The 22,275-nt window shown below is 59.5% G+C and overlaps 1 protein-coding gene across 2 annotated transcripts in view; it reads right to left on the bottom strand.

Moving 5' to 3' along the window:
* Nucleotides 1–12,220: 12,220 nt before the first annotated feature.
* Nucleotides 12,221–22,275, bottom strand: part of PTK7 (protein tyrosine kinase 7 (inactive)) — a 96,003-nt gene continuing 85,948 nt past the window's right edge. For both annotated transcript variants that reach the window (XM_074989275.1, XM_074989274.1), the window contains 6 exons: nucleotides 16,104–16,259; nucleotides 14,647–14,879; nucleotides 13,884–13,964; nucleotides 13,605–13,756; nucleotides 13,356–13,534; nucleotides 12,221–13,075 (listed from right to left, as the gene is read on the bottom strand). In XM_074989275.1, coding sequence (XP_074845376.1) covers nucleotides 12,915–13,075; nucleotides 13,356–13,534; nucleotides 13,605–13,756; nucleotides 13,884–13,964; nucleotides 14,647–14,879; nucleotides 16,104–16,259 — 962 coding nt within the window. In that variant the 3' untranslated portion in view covers nucleotides 12,221–12,914. The remainder of the gene's footprint in view (nucleotides 13,076–13,355; nucleotides 13,535–13,604; nucleotides 13,757–13,883; nucleotides 13,965–14,646; nucleotides 14,880–16,103; nucleotides 16,260–22,275) is intronic.

The raw sequence follows: 22,275 nt of genomic DNA, 5'->3' as shown, positions 1-22,275 counted from the left end.
TCCTCCTCCTCCCCTCCAGCAGTGCCTAGTCCTGCAAAGGGTCACAGCCCCACAGCCGCCATCAGGGGCAGGGGCCCAGCTTGGCTCAGCAACCCCCAGGACAGCCATCCACCCAGGAACAGCCCCTGGGAATCGGGGCTCTCCCCCCAGGGCAGGCAGCCACCCACCAACTGACAGGGCGGGCGAGGCTGAAATAGCCCACCCTGGGGGCTCTCCCCTCCCTACTGGAGTCAATGGCCCACAGCTCTGACCCCCAACCCAGGAGTTCGGAGGCAGACGCTGCACCATACAAAGCTCTGGATTCGGAGCAGGACTGAACTGGGAAGCAGCAAGAACTCAGCTGTCCTGTCCCTTCTGCAGCTTGAGTGGGTAACACTACAGCCAGCTAGTGCCAGCAGAAGGGAGGGATCCTGCCTTCCCCAGCATCCTCAGCTAGAGCAGCTTTCGGGGGGGGGGGGGTAGAGGCCCATTCCCTCCCCCCAGCAGGAGCTGCCCCCCCTTTGGTCCCCTTGTCTGACACAGAGGGCTGGGCTGGCTTCCCACCTTTGGACATGAGAGGGGGTTCTGCAGAATTTGGAGCCCAGTGAGAGGGGACAGCCTGAACACCAGTCAGGTTAGGAACAGGAGTCAGCGGCTGTGGGGACGGGCTGGGAATGCAGCATACAGCAACCAGAGGGAGCCTGCAGGCCAAGAGATGCAGACAGAGGCCTGGAAAGTTCAGTGACAGGGCAGAGGCGGGGAGGGGCACTGCTGGGCTTGTTCTGGCAGCAGCCAGTCTGTGCCCCTCTGAGGTGGTCCAACTCCCTAGTTAGAGCTTCTGACAGGGTCTCGCCTCCTCCAGCCTCAGCCTCCTGCTGCTAACAGCAGAGGGGGCCACAGCCCTCACCACCCCAGCTTCTGGAGGAGGGCAGCTGCCCCTTATTCAAGATTGCCAACTTCCTGAGTCGATGGGACCAGGCAGCCTTTGTGGCATGACATCCAGCTGGGAGAGCTGACGACCCTATTGACGCACACCTGGAGACATGCCCATCCGCCAGGCAAACAGCGACTCACCCAACCCTCCAGCCTGAGCTCAGGCTGCCCTTTACCTCCCAGCAGGGCGGGCTCTCGCTCACAGGCTGTCCTGGACACCTTGGAGCAGCAGAGGGCTTACAGCCAGGCACTGAGGAGGTTCGAGCAATCCTGGCCAAGTTCTGCGCCTGCCATCAGCAGGACACACAACGTTTGGGGGGATATGCCCACCACTGTCCTGGGCTGGGACCCACCCCTTGCCGGGGTCCGCGAAGCCTGAGGAGGCTGATAGATCACACTGCCTACGGATAAGGATGCCAGATGCTGCTGGGAATTCCAATAGCAGGAGGCTTTCAAACAGACCCAGAAGTATTCCACGCAAAGAGACAATGTAAAGGAACCTGCAGCTATCCAGCGCTGCCAGTGAATATGAACTGGGGGCAGCATTACCAGCCAATGGTCTGCCTATAGCCTTTGCTTCGGGCTCCAATCCCCTAGGACACCCACAGAGAAGGGACACAGAACCATTGACTTTGCCTGCTCCAAGATGGATCAGCCAGCAGATTTCTCCTGGCATGTGAGCCTCTCTCTACGGGCACTGATCACAAACACTGCAGTTACCACACACTCACAAATACCCCTTGGACGTGCAACACAAGAAGCTCTTTCCAACTTCCATTGCCAGCTGTCTTCCAGAGCCACAGCCAAACCACAAGGACCTGGAAGCCCCCTTCTTACAGAAGCCTCGTCGTGTGCCCAGGGGAGTTCCAGGAGCAGCGTGATCCCATCCACCAAGCAGATCTCCTCTGCACGAGAGCTAGACAGCCAGTGTGGCTCCAGAGAGCGACCCAAATACAGCACTTCCTTTACGCAGCGCAGTCATCAGGGCAGCACGGCCAGCCAGGAAAGGAGACTCAGTCGAGAGGACTGGAGACACGTGGAGAACTGACCGCACAAATGGAGCTGTGTTGGCCAAACCCAGGCAGGCCCAGGAAAGACCGCGCAAGGCAAGGCAGCGTCAGCAAGGGAGCGTTCCAGAAAGGAGCCGCTCGCGAGCCACGGAGCATCAGCTCAGCCCCGAAGCAAGCTAGGCACAGGCCTAGAGTGGGAAATCGCAGAGTCCATCAGGGCCCAGCTGCGGTTAGCCAGCCTGGCGCTAATGTGCAGGGACTGGAGAGCCAAGTCAGGATGCCAGGGAGTTGGGTTCAGCCCCAGGTTACAGACAGCAAAGATGAGAACAAACAGGGTCAGGGGCTGGGGCCATCACAAACAAGCTCTGGATGGCAGCCCCTCTTGTGAGGCAGCTCAGACTGCTCCCCCAGCCTGGGCTTCCCAGGTTATATACTGGTATTGGCCAATCAGTGGGCTGCAAGGACCTGCCACTCAGCCTTTGTAGGTGGTACTTCCTGTCAAGCCTAGCTTCGAAGGACCTTCCTGTCACAACCCTAGCTAGCCCCCTAGTGGTGAGGCAGAAGCATCAGTAGTGCCAAGGTCCCAGGTTCTAGCCAGCAGGCTGATTATTATGATCCCGAGTCCCAGGAACAAGCTCTGGGGTCGAAAGCTGGGGCACTTATTCACCCGGGGTGGTCATTACGGTAACAAGGCCTCAGTTTCCCTGCTGGGCATTTGCCCAGTGTGCAGCAGCCCTAGAACGTGACCCAGCCAGCCTCAGGGAGAGCATAAGCAACTGTGAAGAACGGTGAGAGTATGACGGAAAGGCAAGCAGGGCATGCCAGCGCTGCAGGCCAGGGGTCAGACACCAGGAGATCCCCAGCAGGGAGGAGCTCATTGTCACACTGTGCCCAGACCCTTCTGCCTGCCGCACACGGGGCCTCTGAAGCCAGCAACAGTGCAGGTGCTGGTGGAACAATTAAACACCAGCGACAGCAGATCAACTACTCCTGCTAGAGCAGAATCAGAGCAGCCCCTGCCCTCCAGACGGGCCAGCCCCACCCTACCTTGTGGGGGACAGGAGAGATGCTCCATTTCTAGGGGGGACCTGGGTGTGGATACATAAGGCAGCAGCAGAGGCGCCAGCAGACAGCCTTGTGAATGCGTGCCTGGGTTTGGTATGACGGAAGTGCTCCCTGGCAGTCAGCCCATGGTCCGTCTGGGCCAGTCCATCTTGAGACAGCAGCCAGAGCCAGGTGTCCCCCAGGGAATGAACAGAGCAGGGCAACACCAACTGAGCCAGCCCTGCTTGTCTGTGCCCACCCACAGGCCCCCCAGAGCCTGGAGCCGTGTCCTGCCCACCCTGGCTGATAGCCGTCCATGGACCTGTCCTCCAGGAACCGACCGCATTCTCTTCTGAACTCAGTCATCGTGTGGGCCTTTACAACCCCCCGGCAGTGAGTTCCACAGGTTGCCTGTGTGCCTCTGAGGCCCACTCAAGCTCGGTGTCTATACCACAAACGGCGTCCTCTGGCTATTCTTCCTACCAGTGCTCAACAGCTTAGGGCCTATGCTGCTTCCAGACTTCTTGTCTGAGAAAGCACCTGAACCTGCCTCAGCCCCAGCCCCAGCCCAGAATGGCCGCGCCGGGTCAGACCAAAGGTCCCTGTCTGCCGCCAGCAGCCCCTGCCAGCTGCCCAGAGGGAGCGAACAGAACAGAATCATCAAGCGGCCTGTCCCCAGCTTCTGACAGACAGAGGCCAGGGACACCATTGCTACCCAGCCTGGCTCAGAGCTTCCGATGGCCCTGTCCTCCAGGAATGCAGAGCCTGGTTAAAGTCCTGGTCTTTACAACACCCTCTGGCAGCCTGGGCACAATCTCTCCTCCTGCGAGTCCTGGTTTCAAGCCCTGCTCTTACCCCCTTTGTACCGTGAGGCTGAAGTAACAAAGGACCAATGGCTCGAGGCAAACAGGCTTGGACGGCGCAGCCATGGCCCAGCACGTTCATGACAGGCCTGCAGGCAGGGTGCCCCCCAACCCCCAGTCCACACGGCGTAGGGCCTGTCCTGTGCAGGCACCGTCTGTGCCATTGACGGCTGGGAGGGAGGTGCAGCCGGGTCAGGTTTGGAGGGTTTCTGGGAGTCGGCCGAGGCCTTTCCCAGTAGATGACACCCCACTTCCTGCAGGCAAATGCCTCTCCTTACAGCCCTCTGGCCCGATGCGCCTGGCAGCCGCCCGCCCTTTGGAGCACACAAGGACTGCAGGGTCTGGGCCCAAAGGGCCAAGTCCTCCCTTCGCTTGGCCACCCCCCCAACGATGAGCAGCATCCCTGGCCCCCGGCGGTACTTCCCCTTGCTCTGCCCCAGTGATGAGTGAGGCACAGGCAGGCCAGGTAGCCACACGAGCGGGAGAGAAAGCGGCTCTGGAAGGGGACAAGGCCCAGGGTGTGGTACTACAAGCTGCTTCCATTTCTGGGCTGCCTGAGGCTGATGGGAGGAGGAACGGGCCAGACGAGCACACGCACAGGGTTACTGCTCTGGGGCCAGGAAGGCAGGGAGCAGCTGTGGGTCGGAGGCTGAGCTCCCACCTTTGGGGGAAGCCCTCCACCCTACTGCCACTGCAGAGGGAGGGCTGACGGCTGCAGGCGGGTGCCTCTCCCCAGGCCGGAGGGCCAAGCGCGGGGAGGGGCAGAGGCAGACGGGCGCTTGCCACACTAGGGTATGACCCACCTGGCCAGGGACTCTGCGGCCCGGCAGGCCCCCGCCAGTCACTCTCATTGGCTCCTCGTGAGCAAGAGCTTCACCAGAGCAATGGAGGGAGCATCCCATCCCATGGCTCAGCCACAGCCTCTCCGGAGGCGGCAGCAGGAGACCCCTGGGGTCCCCTCTAGCCTCCCCCCAAACAGTGGGAGCTGCCCACTTCTGGGGCACTCCAGGAGTCGCCAAGGGGCCTTTTCACACCCCTTCCCGCCGAGAGAGGCAGAGGTAGTGACTGTCGCCCCATGGGGCCCAGCCCCCTGCAGCACTGTGGGGCAGGGCCTGCTTCCAGCCCTGCCTGTGGGGCTCCCCACTTTAGAGGGGGGTCATTCAGTCTGGGGTGGACAGGACCTGCAGCAGCTTCCCCTGCCGCCCGTCCCAGTGCAGGGCCCCTTCCTCTCCCGGGGCCCAGCAAGGCTGGCAGGGGGCTGCCAGGGCTCAGCCACGCCTCTCCCCTGCTGAGAGGGGACTCGAACCTGGGGCTCCCCCTGCCCAGGGCAGGCGCCAGCTACTGAGACAAGCCACAGCTGGCAGCAGCCGGCTCTTGGCAAAGTGGCCAGCTGGTGCCTGATGCCAAGAGGGACCCTGGCTCAGCCCAGGCGGAAGCTGGCACTGATCTCGAGCCCATTGCTCTGGGGCAGGGCCAGGCCTGAGCCCCCTCTTGGGTTACCGTCTCCCATGGGCTAGCCGAGCCAGCTGGCACCCTGGCTTTGTGGCATCACTTCCAAGCTGCCTGCCCCCTTCCCCTGCTGCAGGGCCCCAGTGCCTAACCTGGGCTGCACGAATGATTTGCCTGGCCCTTAATTCCTTTCGAGCAGCCAGGTCTGGCCGCCGCCTTGCCATGAGCGCGGGCCGGGAGGTGCAGATCTGTGTCACCTGGCCTGGGAGCTGGGGACCTGGCCAGCACTCTGGGCCACTGGGGACTGGGGTCTTGGCTCACCGCTGGGTGCTGGCCACACGCTCCTGGCTGGCGGTTTGTAAAGCACGCAGAGCCTCCAACTCACTCAGATTGAAGTGACATTAGAGGAGGTTTTGGAGTTAATTGATAAGCTGAATAGTAACAAGTCTCCAGGACCAGACGGTATTCACCCAAGGGTTCTGAAAGAACTCAAATGTGAAATTGCGGAGTTATTAACAGTGGTTTGTAACCTATCCTTTAAATCCACTTTGGTACCAAATGACTGGAAGACGGCCAATATAACACCAATATTTAAAAAAGGCTCTAGAGGAGACCCTGGCAATTATAGACCGATAAGTTTAACATCAGTACCAGGCAAATTAGTAGAAACACTAGTAAAGAATAAAATTGCAAGGCACGTAGAAGAGCACGAATTGTTGGGCAAAAGTCAGCATGGTTTCTGCAGAGGGAAGTCGTGTCTAACTAATCTATTAGAATTCTTTGAAGGGGTTAATAAACATGCGGACAAGGGGCACCCAGTGGACATAATATACCTAGATTTCCAGAAAGCCTTTGACACAGCCCCACACCAAAGGCTTTTATGTAAATTAGGCGGTCATGGGATAGGAGGAAAGATCCTTTCATGGATCGGGAATTGGTTAAAAGACAGAAAACAAAGGGTTGGAATAAATGGTAAATTTTCACAATGGAGGGGGGTAACTAGTGGTGTTCCCCAGGGGTCAGTCCTGGGACCGATCCTGTTCAACTTGTTCATCAATGATCTAGAAAACGAGGTAAGCAGTGAGGTGGCAAAGTTTGCAGATGACACCAAGTTGTTCAGGACAGTCAAAACCAAAACAGATTGTGAAGAACTACAAAAAGATCTCAGCAAACTGAGTGATTGGGCATCAAAATGGCAAATGAAATTTAATGTGGGTAAGTGTAAGGTAATGCACATTGGACAAAATAACCCAAATTACACGTACTACACGATGGGGTCAAATTTAGCTACAACAGATCAGGAAAGGGATCTTGGAGTTACAGTGGATAGTTCTCTGAAGACATCCACGCAGTGTGCAGCGGCAGTTAGTAAAGCAAATAGGATGTTAGGAATTATTAAAAAAGGGATCAATAATAAGACAAAAGATATCATACTTCCCCTATATAAAACTATGGTACGCCCACATCTTGAGTACTGTGTGCAGATGTGGTCTCCTCACCTCAAAAAAGATATATTGGCATTAGAAAAGTTTCAGAAAAGGGCGACTAAGATGATTAGGGGCTTGGAACGGGTCCCATACGGCGAGAGGCTAGAGAGACTGGGACTTTTCAGTTTGGAAAAGAGGCGATTGAGGGGTGATATGATAGAGGTATATAAAATCATGAATGGTGTGGACAAAGTGAATATAGAAAAATTATTTACCTTTTCCCATAATACAAGAACTAGGGGACACCAAATGAAATTGATGGGTAGTAGGTTCAAAACTAATAAAAGGAAATTTTTCTTCACACAGCGCACAGTCAACCTGTGGAACTCCTTGCCCGAGGAGGCTGTGAAGGCCAGGACTCTATTAGGGTTTAAAAAAGAGCTTGATAAATTTTTGCAGGTTAGGTCCATAAATGGCTATTAGCCAGGGATAAAGTATGGTGCCCTAACCTTCAGTACAGGGGCAGGAGATGGATGGCAGGAGATAAATCACTTGATCATTGTCTTCTGTTCTCCTTCTCTGGGGCACCTGGCATTGGCCACTGTCGGCAGATGGGATGCTGGGCTGGATGGACCTTTGGTCTGACCCAGTATGGCCGTTCTTATGTTCCAGCGGCTGATGCCGATTGCTGAAGCAGGGCGAGTAGGATGCAGCCCCTCTGCTCTGCACACCCCGGTGCTCATTGGTGAGCGAGGACGTATCTCCAGCAGTTTGACAGCTCTTGGGTGTTTTGTCAGTGGCCCCGGATTCTAGCTCAGGCATTTGTCACAGCCCGCGGATCAGGCTGGTGGGGAAGGGGCTGAAGCTGTGGCTGCCTGCCTTGCGCTGCTGGGGCTGCTCTGTGGCTGGGCGCTGGGGCTGAAGGTACTTTCCATTTGATGCTCAGCATTGCAAAGGCCTCATTGCAAAGGCCTGCTTGACAGGCCCTGGAATTGCAGCCGTCATTCTCAGAGCAGAGCAAAGCCCCGGAGCAAACAGAACCCCAACTGTCCCTAGGAACCAAGGGGGGCTTAGTTAGCTGATCCCAGGCAGAAAGGGTCTTGGAGTTGCTGTAGGTAACTCTCTGCAAACAGCTGCTCAGGGTGGTACAGGAACAGCGACATGAGGCTGCAGCGTACGAGGCCCCTTCCAGAAAAGAACAGGTACTACAACAGAGAACCACCACCTCAATGCAGGATGCAACCACCCTGGCTCTCCTGGGTGCAGGGCCACTCGCTCGGTGCAGAACAGCTCCCTTAGAATTGGAAAAAGTACAGAGAAGGCCACAGAAAAGCTGCGGGGGATGGACCAGCTTCCGGCAAAGGAGACGGGAGACCAGACCACTGCCGGCTGGTGGGGTGTACAGGTCTAGAAAACCGTGACGTGCATGGCCTGCACCCAAGGGAACAGGGAAACGCTCTTTGCCCCTTCGCAGGACTCAAGCACTGGGGGCTCCCCCGTGATGCTAACAGCAGGTGTAAGAAGTCCGGTCACACTGCGCAGTCCAGCTGTAGAACTCGCTGCCGGGGGTCTCAGCAAGGCCAAAAACAGACTTTTTTTTTTTTGGAAAAGAACTAGGGAGGCTGGATCCAGCCATGGCTGCTGGCCGGGTGGGCCGGGTCACCTCCCACATGCTGGGTGTCCCTCCCTTGACTGCTGGACGCGGGCCGGACCACTTGCTAACGGCCCCATGCCGGTCAGTCGCTCGGAAGCCCGTGGCTCTGGGAACAGGCTCCTGGGCCAGCGTGGCTGTGCTCCCCCAGGCTCACACGTGCTGGGGCCCTGTACTGGCAGAGGCCTGTGCTGCAGTGGCGGCTGAGCTCCCAGCAGTAGCCGCGTGGTGATCTGCCAGGGAGAGGGGGAGCCCTGCTCATGCGCTAAGCAGCCCCCAACCCACTGCCTGCCTTGGGCTTGCCAAGAGAGCTGAACTCTGCGCTCGCCCAGGACTCCTGCACCTGGGGCAGCACAGCCAGAGCCACGTGTGGGGCCTGAGCTGGTGTTCCCCACAGCGGAGCCCCCAGGCCCTGCCCAGGCTAGGCAGGTCTCCCCCGGGGTCAGGCTGTGGCCAGCGCCTCCTGGAGAGGAGAAGCCCCTGGTCCATTCCCACCCCCCCGTCACCCAGTTCCCCGCTCTGGGGCCAGAGGAGAAAGGTCCCAGTCCCTGCCCCGAGCCCACTGGTCCCCTGCCCTGGGGCAGGATCGGAGCTGGTGCCCCCGGCGGGGAAAGGCGTCTGGCCCAGGCCCAGCGTGGAACCAGTGCCCCTAGTGGGGAAATGCCCTGCCAGCCGCTCGCCTGGGGTGTCCCAGGAGCGTGGGGAGTCCTGGGGCCTCCAGCTGGGCCGCGGGAAGGGGCCAAAGTTTGCTCCTTCAGCAGGTGCTAAAACTATGCTTTAACCTCAGTCCCCAGGGTAGCCTGTGATGCTGTTGCCATGGAAACGAGCACCAAACATGCCTGCCCAGCTCGTCTGCCAGCAGGGGTCAGAGCCAGCTGCTCTGGCCGCAGGATGGGGCAACCCTGGGAGCAACCCATGCCCCAGCCGCCTTCCAGCCCTGGCAGGCCCCAGGCCTAACCATCCCGGCTGCCGGGTGCCGGAGCCCTGGGACCCCAGCCAGGCCTTTGGCGGCCCTGAGGGACGGCCCCCCCTAGAGCAGGTCAGACAGAGGGACCCAGATGCCACTCCCAAGCTGCCACCGCCAGCTGGAGGCAGGAATTTCTCAGTGGTTAAAGCCCTGGCCTGGCCAACCCAGGGGGGTGAGCTCCGTCCCCGGGGGTAACAGTCTGTCAGGGATGCAGGTACGTCATTGACTCTCCAGGCCCCTGCCAGCTCTGTGGTATAAGATTCCAGCCATACCCCGCCGTGACATGCTCAGATGCTAACACTGGCCAGCCGAGCCCTTCCGCCCTGGGCAGGGGCTGGGTTACGTAACGCCCCCCAGCCGCCATCTTCCTTCCCACTCGTACAACAGGCCTCGAGAAGCAGCCTGGGGCCCAGGCGTCTTCAACGCTGTCATGACAGACCCCAGCCCAGCAAGGGGAGGGCACAGGGGGGTCAGGGGCACGGCCGATCGGCCCATCAGACAGGAGCTGGATGGCCATGAAGCCTGCGGGAATAGAAATGGGAATTTAATGGTGCAACAAGCGGAGCCCTGGATTTAGGAACTAACCATGAATTTTTGCTACAGGCCAACACTGTAACAGGAGAAGGACCTGGGCGTGGTGGCTGATCACAGGACAACAAGCTGCTAAGGTGAGGCAACCCTGAGAAAGTCTGACACGGCCCTAGGACGGGTGAGGATAAGTATTTCTAATAGCAAGTGAGAACCGGCATTGGCATTGTATCGGCGACTGGCAGAACCGTCTCTGGGCCCCAACGCAAGGGCAAAGACAGGCGCAGAGAATTGCTGCAAGGAGACACAGACACCTACCTTCCCGGGGGACGGGCCCGGCGCTCGGCGCGTTAGGCTAACAACGGCCGGCTGAGGGAGACGATGGCGCGCGCCGGCTGGGTCAGCGGAAGGGAGGAACAGGAGGGCCTGTGTCAGAACAAGAACTGGGGCTAGAAAATGGCCAGCGGATGCGTCAGACTGAAGTTAGGCCCAGCTGGGCTGAGCCACCAGAGAGGTGACTTCCAGGAGCAGCCTCCCAAGGGGGCGGCGGGCACACACCCCACCTGGCGTCCAGCGGGACCTGCGCGGGGGGGCAGGGGATGGCGAGCCTGTCTCCCCCGCCAGGGAGCCCCCGAGTAGCAGAGCTCCCCAGCGGGCAGGCGGGCATGTGCCCCGGAGAGCGCCAGGTACCGCTGGCTGGCGGGAACTCTCCCGTGGGGCGGGGGCAGGGCAGGGCAGAGACGGGGGCAGGGGGCGTAATGATTTACCTGCCTCAGCTGCCCGGCTGACTTGAACGGGCGCGACCAGTGCAGCCTCTGTGGCCTCGCCTTTGCCGCCGAGGCGGTGAGCTCTGGCGCGCTGCCAGAGGCCTGGGCCTACTCCAGCCGGGGTGGGCGAGGCCGGCACCAGCCATGGCCAGCGGCTCAGGCTGGGCCCAGCTAGGCCTTACCAGCATGGCCTGTCTCTGCTCTGCATTGAGCGAAGCCACCAGGAGCCTGGGCCACAGACCAGAGCCCGGGCGTTACGTCTCCCCACGGGGTGGTAGGAAGGGGGACTCCAGCCGGGGCAGCAGACATGCCCAGAGTGGTGCCCTCCAGGGGCGGAAAGCGTGGGGCAGGGATGGTGGATTCGGGGCAGGGGGCCCGAAGGACAGCAGCCCAGGGCTGTGACTGGATGGCCAGGGCCAGACTGGCCCTGCAGCGGCTGGGGAACCCCTCGGGGAGCGGGGCTGCAGGGGGGATTTGGACACTGGCTTTCCCATTCCCCAGCTCCCCTTCGCCTGCCTGCACACAGAGCCGGGAGCTTGGCCCCACTGGCGCACTGGCTGCTGGGCATGGCCCAGGCCCCCCTCTGCTGCCTGGCTTGGAGCCGACTGCCACCAGTGACAGGCCGGGGCGTGCGAAGGGCCAAACGGGTCGGCACGGCTCAGGTGAGGGTGCTGGTCCCGCCGCGCTGGGGTGGGGGAGACCCGGGCAGCCACACTGCCAGAGAGACGTGCTGAGGAACTGCCAGGGAGCTCGGTGCAGGGCCAGACCCGGCTCTCCCAGCGCCCCTTCTCCCTCCCCTGACCCGTAGAGCAGGGGACCAAAAGCAGCCGCAGCCGCAGCCGCGGCCCTGTCCGGAATTCGGCCTGGCCTTTCTGGCCTCTTGGGATGGTGCCGGGGGCCGGGAAGGGCTCGGTTTGTGCTGCCGTTAGCAGGGACGGGGTTGCAGGAACCGGCGCGCCGGCCAGGCAGGGGGAATCGATCTCAGCTCGCTGGCACCTGCTCCTGCTGTGGCTGAACGCCTGGGAGAAGGGCGTCCTCACTCGTCTCCAGGATTGTAAGAGCCAAGGGGCCTGGACCAGAGCCACCTGCCAGCCACGCCCAGGGAATGCGAGGCCTCTGCCATGGCTCTGGGAAAGCTGCCTCGCCTGAGCCCCCGGGGCCCCCCCATGGGTGGGTGCACTCTCTCCTCTTACTGCTGCAGTCTGCACCCAGGGCCCCCAGGCCTGGCACTGCTTCACTCCCCTGTGTCCGGCTGGTGGGATCAGGCCAGGCCAATGCCACCGGCTGCAGGGACTGCTGGCACCCGCCAGGCAGCTCCAGCACTGAGCCGGGACTCGGGGCGCAAGCAGGGGGACCCGCCTGGCCTGCCCGGCTCTCCCAGGGAGGAGGAGGGGTGGGGTGGGGTGGGGGAAGCAGCGCTCTGGGAGGGAAGTTCGCACCAGAGAAGACCAAGCAGCTGCTGGGCTCTCGGCTGAAGCGGCCAGACGTGCCTCTGCCGCCCTCCAGCTGCCTGCCCCTTGCCGGCTCTCGGGATGCGCGAGGCTCCGGCGCTGCAGGACCCACCCAGCTGCCAGTGGAGGGAAGGAGGCTGAGGGCCGCAGCTACAAAAGGGATTCTTTATTGAGCGGTGTGTAAAAAAACCTGGTGGCTCCCAGCCCCGCGGAAGCAAAGAGCGGCCGGGCTGTGCCCCTGGAGCAGAGCCGCGGGGCGGGGCGGGGCTGCGCTGGGGCGGGGCTTGTACAAAAGAAGGCATCCGGGAGTCGGGGGAGCTCCAGCCAATCTCCTTCGTGCCAGGCACTTGGCGGTGCAGCTGTGAGGTTGAGCCTGGCGCGGGCGCAGCAGGAGAGCAGAACCGCGGACTCAATCCCCAGGCTCCTTGGCGACCCCCAGAGGATCTGCGCCCACCTGCGCCCCCGGGGCCCTCCCCCCACAGCCGGCAGGAGGATGGCGCCGGGAGCCCAGCACGCTGCCAGCCACAGCTCTGCGCCAGGCCGCCCCACGGGAGAGGGGCGCGGGGGGGGCACTGCACAGGAGGGTCCTGCCAGGCTGCCAGCGCAGAGGGGTGCAGAGCCCAGCTCCAGGGGCAGGGCCAGGCTGTGCTGGGGGAGGGGGGCACAGGGCGTTCCCTGCTGGAGCACCATGGGGAGGCCAGCTGGGACCGTGAGGATGCCACGGGGCAAGCCAGGGAAAGCCCCACTGTTCAGTCCTGCCGCGTAAGCCGTGGTCCCTCCGGCTGCAACGGGGCCCAGCACGATCCTGGAGGCTGGCTCCCCCCACAGCAAGGGCCTGGCTGCCCCTAGGCTCTGCTGTCAGCTGGGCTGTCGGCCAGTGCCATGGCGAGCTCGCTGAATGAGGGGCGCTCCTTGGGGCTGGCGGCCCAGCAGCACTGCATCAGCTTGTAGAGCTTGGACGGGCAGCCCTCGGGGTGGGGCAGCTTCGTCTTCCCCGCCTGTAACCCTGCAGGGACAGCAAAGCCCAGGGGTGAGGGGGGCAGAGCCCTGGGGCAGGCGGGTGTCGGGCCCCCGCAGGGACAGCAAAGCCCAGGGGTGAGGGGGGCAGAGCCCTGGGGCTGGGTGGACGCTGCTGTGTGCCTCCAGGGCTCATGGAAACCATGTGTGCAGGGAGCCCGGGGCGCTGGCTGGGCTGAGGCACAGCGACCCCTCGGGGCCACGGTGGGGTGGGCCAGGCTCAGACCTGCCGCGCCAGCCGCCTTCCCCGGCAGCCCAGCGCGGCGTACCTGCCAGCACCTCGTCGTCGGGCAGCGAGGCGTGGGGCAGCTCGCCGTGCGTGAACACCTCCCAGAGCAGGACGCCGAAGGACCACACGTCCGATTTGGTGGAGAACTCGCCCTCCAGGACGGCTTCGGGCGGCATCCAGCGCAGCGGGACCCAGGCCTGGCGGAAGTGGTAGTACTCGCTGCGAGGCGAGAGGAGGGTCAGGGCACGGCGTGGCAGGGAGCCCCGCCCGCGCCTCCGCCCCCACCTACCTGTTATACACGTCCTTGCTGAGGCTCAGGGCCGACACCTTGACCTGCCTCTGGGCGCTGATCAGGCAGTTGCGGGCAGCCAGGTCCTTGTGCACAAACCTGCTGTTGGAGAGGTGCTCCATGCCGAGGGCCACCTGGCTGCAGATGGACACCTGCCATGGGAGAGAGCGAGCTCAGCGCCAGTCCCGGCAGCAGGACTGGATCGGAGCTGGGGCCCCGGGGCAGGATCCCCGTCCAGACCCAGCCAGGCAGACCGGCCTCCCCCGGCCCCTCGCTTACCTTGTGCTTGGTGCTGAGGGGCTGAGGCTTGAGCGACTCATCTTTGCTCTTGGAGATCCTCAGGAACTGCTTCAGGTCCCCCTGGCAGGGCGGAAGTGGCCGGTCAGTGCAGCTGGGGGCGTGAGCTGGGCCTGGGCCCGGCACTGCCAGCGCAGGGGGCATGAGCTGAGCCCGGGCCCGGCACTGCCAGCGCAGGGGGTGTGGAGTGCCAGAGACATGCAGCTCCAGGGTCTGACTATTCCCATGTTCCCTCAGGAGCCAGCACCCGTAAGAGCTCCACCCCGCCGCACAATGGGCGACACAGCCCCCATGGTGCCCGGTCCCAGGCTGGGCCCCAGCACCTGGCAAGCTCTGGCACCATGGAACCAGCCCAGGGCCATGTGCCTGCCCAACTGGGTCTCCACACCCCCCAGACCACCACAGGAGCAGCCCTGCCTGGACCCCCACAGGGTGAAGCTGGTGAACCTGCCTCCAGACAGAGGGCGGGGGGGCCTGGCCACAACTGCTCCTCAGATGCTGGGGAGGTCTCTTCCCCCATTGCATCTCCTGCAGGGTGCTCTGCCCCGAACAGCCCCCGGCCGGCAGGGACCGGCCCGGCCCGGCCACCGCCCCGAACAGCCCCCGGCCGGCAGGGACCGGCCCGGCCCGGCCACCGCCCCGAACAGCCCCCGGCTGGCAGGGACCGGCCCGGCCCGGCCCCCGCCCCGAACAGCCCCCGGCCAGCAGGGCCACCGCAGCTCCGCACCAGGCAGAGGCCCCTTACCAGATCCACGTACTCCAGGACCATGTAGTGTGGCTCCACCTCACGGCACAGCCCCAGCAGCCGGCCCACGTTGGGGTGGCTCAGTTTGCCGAACATCTCGGCCTCGCGCCGGAAGTCCAGCTGCAGCTGCTCGTCCCTCGTCTGCAGGCTCTTCACCAGCACCAGCGCCTCGCTCTCGCTCTCCCCCAGGCCTCCGGCCTTGGCCAGGAACACCTCCCCGAACTCCCCCTTCCCTGCACGTGGAGGGCAGCAGGTCACAGGGTGTGCTGGGCCCCTCCAGCAGCACGAGCCCCCTGCCCCACTGCACCAGCGCCAGCCAGCGCTCAGGGGCAAGTATCCCGAGTGCCAGCCCAGCACCCTACCCACTGGGCCACACTGCCGCCCTGGTCTCCCTCCTGCGCCAGGCTGAAGGGGAAGGCTGATCCAGCATTACACCAAGCAGCCAGCAGACTCCCCTGGCAAGGGGAGGGCTGGGGGGCAGCCAGGGCTGAATCCCCCACCGCAGTGACTTCACTGGACATTAAACGGAATACGAAGGCCGTTCTTCCCACCCTTGCACACAGCGGCGGCCTGTCTTGTGCCAGGCAGGCAAAGCGCAGTGTCCAATGCAAGCGGGCAACGCCCTGAGCCTGTCTGTGCCCTTATGGACGCTGGCGCTGTGGCCGCACGGGCGATGTTTTAAGAGCCGAGAGCGCACCATGGGAGATGGGGTCTCCTGCCCAGCCTGGCTGATGGGCTAAGCAAAGGCCCGGATTCCCAGGTGTCCCATGCTCTTCTCGGGAGTTTGGGACTGTCCCCTAGACCGCAACCGCTGGCAGAATGCCACAGCGCCCACCTGGATCAGGTCACCCCGTGCCTGCTGGGAAGGAGAAAGGGATCTTCCCTCCACAGAAGAGGCTCTCAGAGGGGCCCTGGCAGAGACGAGTTGGTTTTTTCAGCCCCCATGAGCTGAGCCTGCCGGGACTGGAGCCCACCCCCAAAGGGACGCTGAGGAGGCTAACACCGCTGGCAGCACCAATGGCCGCAACTGATGTCTGTGCTGTGCCATTTCCATGATCTCTCTCGCCCAGTTCTCTCTCTTTCCCAGTAACCCTTCAGCTGCGAGATCGCATGGCCGTGGTGACTTGGCCCAGATCCAAGTACATACTGACCTGACCTGGGGCTGTGCAGCCAGGATTTTGGGGTATCCTGTGATCAGGGAACACTCAGAAGGGACGTGTGGGCAGAGGTCAGGGGAGATGGCTGGAGTGGCTGGGGCCCTGGGAGCAAGAGCCAGCTGGCCCTGGCAGGATGCCCTGGGGCTGGCACAACAAGGGGGCTGGAAGGATGCCCTGGGGCTGGCACAGTGAGCAGGGGCTGCCCCTGGCAGGACGTCCTGGGGCTGGCAGCCCAGGACCCCCCAGGAAGCCTCACGTCCGGGCTGGGACCTGACGCAGTCCCGCTGCCACCGGCCATACCCAGCGTGGTGATGCTCTGCAGGCTGGCGCGGGGGAAGTGCATCTTGTCCGTGGTGCTGTGCCGCTTGCTAGCTGCAGAGCCACTGCCCAGACTGGTGAGGGCCACTTCTTCCTGGATCTCGGCCGTGGTCTGCCCGTTCTGCAGCAGCGCGCCACCTGCGAGGGAGGGGAACGGCCGTCACCGCCGCTCGGGCTGTGAGCTGTCTGGATTTTAAAGTCATCAGGAAACCATTTCCATGCCTGCTGCATTGAGCTGGCACCAAATCCTGTGCCGGGTGGGCCGAGGGAGGTGTGTAATGAAAGCTGGCGATGCCCTGAGACTGCTCGTGGCACCCGTACGTCTGTGCTGGGCTGGTACGCAAAACTACAGTGGTTGGCTTTACACCTGAACCAGAAATGGGTTAGTGCTCTTAGTGCTGAGAGTCACAATGGGAGCGTGATCCCCTCCCCGACGGGTCACTCCAGGACAACAACTCAGCTGTCCAGTTCTCAGGCATTCTGGACGTGTCACCTGGGATGCAGCCAATGGCAACACGCCACGGCAGCCCCGCTGGCCAGGTGGTACTCCAGTGCCTATGGGAGAAGAAAGGGACTTCCCCTCCACTTGCCAAGCTACAGGACGGCCCTGGCAGTCCCCATCTTGGGTCCCCAGACTTCATGAATACAAATAGGGAGGAACTGACTGAGAATCTGAAAGTGGAAGGCAGCTTGGGTGAAAGTGATCACGAAATCACAGAGTTCACAATTCTACGGAAGGGCTGAAGGGAGAAAAGCAAAACACACACTGGATTTCAGGAAGGCGGATTTAGGTGAACTCAGAGCTGGTGGGTAGGGTCCACTGGGAAGTAAAACGGAAGGGAAAATCAACGGAGAAGAGTCGGTAGTTCTTCTGCCTTGGTTTAACCAGGAGAGCTTGTGTGATCTCAAAATAAAAAAGGAATCACAAAAAAATGGAAACTAGGACAAATCACAAAGGATGAATATAGGCAAACAACACAGGAATGCAGGGGCAAGATTAGAAAGGCAAGGGCACAAAATGAGCTCAAATTAGCTACGGGCATAAAGAGAAACAAGAAGACTTTTTATAAATACATTAAAAGCAAGAGGAAGACCAGGGACAGGGTAGAGCTATTGCTCGGTAAGGAGGGAGAAACAGTAACAGGAAACTTGGAAATGGCCAAGATGCTCAATGACTTCTTTGTTTCGGTCTTCACTGAGAAGTCTGATGAAGGAATGTCCAACATAGTGAATGCTAGTGGGAAAGGGGTAGGTTTAGAAGATAAAATAAAAAGAGAACAAATTAAAAATCACTTAGGAACGTTAGATGTCTGCAAGTCACCAGGGCCTGATGAAATGCATCCTAGAATACTCAAGGAGCTGATGGAGGAGGTATCTGAGTCATGAGCTATCATCTTTCGAAAATCATGGGAGACAGGAGATTCCAGAAGACTGGAAAAGGGCAAATATAGTGCCCATCTATAAAAAGGGGAATAAGAATAACCCAGGAAACTACAGACCAGTCAGTTTAACTTCTGTGCCAGGAAAGATAATGGAACAAGTAATTAAGGTAATCATCTGCAAACACTTGGAAGTTGGTAAGCTGATAGGAAACAGCCAGCATGGATCTGCAAAGAACAAGTCATGTCAAAATGATCTGATAGCTTTCTTTGATAGGAGAACAAGCCTTGTGGATAAGGGAGAAGCAGTAGATGTGATATACCTAGACTTTAGTAAGGCATTTGATAAGGTCTCACATGATATTCTTATCATTAAACTAGGCAAATACAACTTAAATGGGTCTACTATAAGGCGGTGGGGGCGGGGTGCAAAACTGGCTGGATAACCGTACTCAGAGTAGTTATTAATGGTTCTCAATCCTGCTGGAAAGGTATAACAAGTAGGGTTCCGCAGGGGTCTGGTTGGGACTGGTTCTGTTCAATATCTTCATCAACGATTTACGTATTGGCATCGAAAAGAGAAGTTACTCACCGTAGTAACGATGGTTCTTCGAGATGTGTCCCCATGGGTGCTCCACGATAGGTGTCGGGCTCGCCCTGGCGCTGCAGATCGGATCTTTCCACCAGTTTCTGCTGGACCGCGCATGCACCGGCGCGCGCCGCTCCCTTGCGCACTCCCGGCCACGTGCGCGATCCGGTCCCCGCCAGTTCCTTGACCAACCGCCTCAGATGCTCCTGAAAAACACTAAACAGAGAGCCAAAGCGGGGAGGATGGGGGGGGTGGTGGAGCACCCACGGGGACACATCTCGAAGAACCATCGTTACTACGGTGAGTAACTTCTCTTTCTTCCTCGAGTGTCCCCGTGGGTGCTCCACGATAGGTGACTACCCAGCAGTAACCCAAGAAAGGAGGTGGGTAATCGGGTTATGTGCAGCTTGCCCCCGAAAGGACCGCTGTCGAGAGACGGGTATCCTCTTGGAATACCCTGTGTAGGGCATAATGTTTGGCGAAGGTGTCATAGGATGACCATGTCGCCGCTCTGCAGATGTCTTTTAGCGCAATGACCTTGAAAAAGGCTGTTGATGCCGCCACCGCCCTGGTGGAGTGAGCCCTAGGCGGGGCCAGTAAAGGAGTCTTTCTAAGTTCGTAGCACATTTTTATACAGGATACAATGTGCTTCGAGATTCTCTGCGAAGAGAGACCTTCTCCTTTTGATCTGGGAGCGAGAGAGACTAGGAGTCTATCCGTTTTTCGGAAGGACTTAGTCCTGTCTATATAAAAAGCCAGCGCCCTTCTCACGTCCAGGAGGTGTAGGCGCGCCTCTTTGTTGGAGTTATGAGGCTTTGGATAACGAGGGTAAGACTATAGGTTCGTTAATATGAAACTCTGAAGAAACTTTCGGAACAAAGGCTGGATGCAGCCGTAAGGTTACCGCCTCCTTCAAAAATACTGTGCAGGGTGGCGTTGCCATAACTGCCGCGACCTCGCTCACCCTGCAAGCTGAAGTGATTGCAAGAAGGAAGGTCGTCCTTGTCATAAGGAGACGGAGGGAAACTGCGGCTAAAGGTTCAAATGGTGGTCCCATTAGCGCGTTAAGCAGCAGGTCCAAGCTCCACGAAGGTGGAAGCGGTTTCCGAGGGGGGTACAGGTTTACCAGCCCCTTCAGGAACCTGGTAACCATAGGATGGGCTAACACCGTGGGCCCTTCCTCTTCGTGTCGGAAAGCCGATATAGTGGCAAGGTGGATCTTCAACGAGGATAGGGAGAGTCCGCCTCTCTTGAGGTCCAGTAAGTATTCTAATATTACAGGTATAGGCACAGCAAGGGGAGCTAATTGCTTGGTAGAACACCATGCAGTGAATCGAGTCCATTTCTGCTTGTAGGGCTTCCTGGTGGAAGTCCTTCTGCTACTTTCTAGGACTTGTTGCACTCCCTCTGTACATGTGCTCTCTAGGGAGCTGAGCCATGGATTAACCATGTTTGCAGTCGCAGGCCTCGGGGGTGTGGGTGCACTATAGACCCCTGGGCTTGCGTGAGCAGGTCCGGCACCACCAGGAGGGGCATCGGTGGACGGTCCGACATGCGCAGGAGTACGGGGAACCACTGCTGTTGATCCCAAGTTGGGACTACTAGGATCATGCGGGCTCGCTCTCTCCTGGCTTTCTGCAAGACCTTGTGGATGAGCACAGTGGGAGGAAATGCGTAGAGCAGAGGGCCCCTCCATGAGATCGCGAATGCGTCCCCCAGGGACCCCCGTCCCAGTCCTGCCCTGGAGCAGTATTGTGGGCACTTCTTGTTGCGATGAGTGGCAAACAGGTCTATCTGGGGAAACCCCCATGCATGAAAAATTGGTCGTAGCAGATCGGAACGGATCTGCCACTCGTGTGTGAGTGCGAAGTGCCTGCTCAGCTGGTCTGCCTTCACGTTGTGAGCGCCTGGTAAGTACGAGGCTTTCAAGGTTATATTGTTGGCGATGCACCAGTTCCACAATTGGACTGCTTCCGCACATAAGGCACGGGATCGAGCTCCTCCTTGCCGATTTATATAAAACATGGTGGAGGTATTGTCTGTATTGATCCCGACTACTTTGCCTTGTATATGGTCTCGAAAGTGTCTGCAGGCGTTGAACACTGCTCTGAGGTCCAGTATATTTATGTGCAGCGACTGTTCCGTGGAGGACCACAGTCCTTGCGTCACCTTTTCGCCCATGTGTGCTCCCCACCCTATGTGGGAGGCGTCGGTGGTGAGAAAAACAGATATTTGTGGTTGGTGAAAGGACACCCCTGTTAGCATGTTCTTGGGGTTCACCCACCATTGCAGGGATCTGCACACCTCTGTCGTGGGCGACACCACCCTGCGGACGGTGTGTGCTGCCGGTTTGTAGACGCTCGCCAGCCAGTGCTGCATGCTGCGCATATGCAATCGGGCGTTCTGTACTACGAACGTTGCTGCTGCCATATGGCCTAGCAGCTGTAAGCACGTTAGAATCGGCACCATGGGGCTGAAGGTGATGACTTGTACGAGGGAACCAATGGCATGAAAGCGGGCATCTGGTAGATAAACCCTTGCTGTGATGGAGTTTATGCGTGCCCCTATGAACTCTATGTCCTGTGTGGGGTCGATCTTTGACTTTGCCAGGTTGACGACCAGGCTCAGCGAAGAGAACGTGTCTGCTGTAACGCGTATCATGCATAGTAGGTCTTCCTTTGAGGCCCCTTTCAGTAGGCAGTTGTCCAGATATGGGAATATAAACACCCCCTGTCTGTGCAGGTAGGCTGACACCACTGCCAGGGTCTTGGTAAATACTCTGGGGGACGAGGAGAGGCCGAGCAGCAGAACCTTGTATTGGAAATGTTCTTTGCTGACCATAAACCGGAGAAAACGTCTGTGAGCCAGGTGGATTGTTATAGGGAAATACGCGTCTTGTAAGTCGAGGGCTGTGAATCAAACTCCATCGTCCAGTGCCGTAAGTATAGAGGCGACTGTGATCATCCGAAAGCGTTGTTTGCGCAAGTACCGATTGAGGCCTCGAAGATCTAGGATGGGCCTCCAGCCTCCTGTTTTTTTTCTCTGTAAGGAAGTATCTTGAATAGAACCCTTTCCCTCGGAGTTGCTCCGGCACTCTTTCGACCGCCCCTATAAGCATAAGATGGTCCACCTCCTGCGTGAGTCTCGCTTCGTGGGAGGCGTCCTTTAGATGGGGCCTGGGTGGAGGTCGTGGCGGTGGGAGCGACTGGAAGGGGATCGCGTAACCCGTGGCTATGATCTCCAGTACCCATTTGTCTGTGGTGATCTTTTGCCACTGGGCGTAGCATGGTCGGAGGCGATGACGGAACATTAGCTTTGGATGACATTGCGCGATGGTAGTGATAGTGCAGCCCTCGATCCGCCCGTCAAACTTGTTGCCTTTGGCCCTGCCCTGAGGAGGCACGGCTCTGTTGGGAACGTCGCCTGGGAGTTCTGTACTGTTGGTGCTGTTGATGCCGCCCTTGCTCGTAGCCCCTTTGGTAGTGAGCACGCTGGGGTTGATACGGGTATCGTCTTTGCTGAGGGTAATACTTTTTCTTCCTGTATGGAGGGGTATAAATCCCCAAGGTTCTGAGAGTAGCCCTTGAGTCCTTACTGGAATGAAGGACCGAATCAGTTGATTCAGCAAACAACTTCTGTGTGTCAAAGGGGAGATCAACGATCTTTGCCTGCAGATCCCTCGGGATACCCGATGTCTGAAGCCAGGATTCCCTGCACATGACCACTGCCGTAGCCGTTGAGCGTGCCGCCGTATCTGCTATGTCCAGGGCGATCTGAACTCCTGTCCTCAAGGCTGCGTAGCCTTCCTGAACGATGGCCTTCAGCACCGGCTTCTTATCTTCTGGAAGAGAGTCCATGAGGGAAGTCAGCCTAGGAGTAATTGTCAAAGTTATGGTTCGCTAGGTGTGCTGCATAATTTGCCACTCTCAACAGTAGGGTAGAGGAGGAGTAGACCTTTCTGCCGAATAACTCTAGCTTCTTGGCATCTTTGTCCGTTCCCCCTGTCTTGTACTGAGAAGTTTTCGACCTCTGTTGAGATGATTCCACCACCAGAGAATTTGGTTGTGGGTGACTGAACAGGAACTCCATGCCCTTCGCCGGCACGAAGTATTTCTTATCCGCCCTCTTGTTTATAGGCGGAGGGGACACTGGGGTCTGCCATATCGTGGTAGCGGACTCCATAATT

This window comes from Carettochelys insculpta, chromosome 3 (genome assembly GCF_033958435.1).
Source record: "Carettochelys insculpta isolate YL-2023 chromosome 3, ASM3395843v1, whole genome shotgun sequence".
Lineage (NCBI taxonomy): Eukaryota > Metazoa > Chordata > Testudines > Carettochelyidae > Carettochelys > Carettochelys insculpta.
This window is presented reverse-complemented; position numbering and strand designations above follow the sequence as displayed.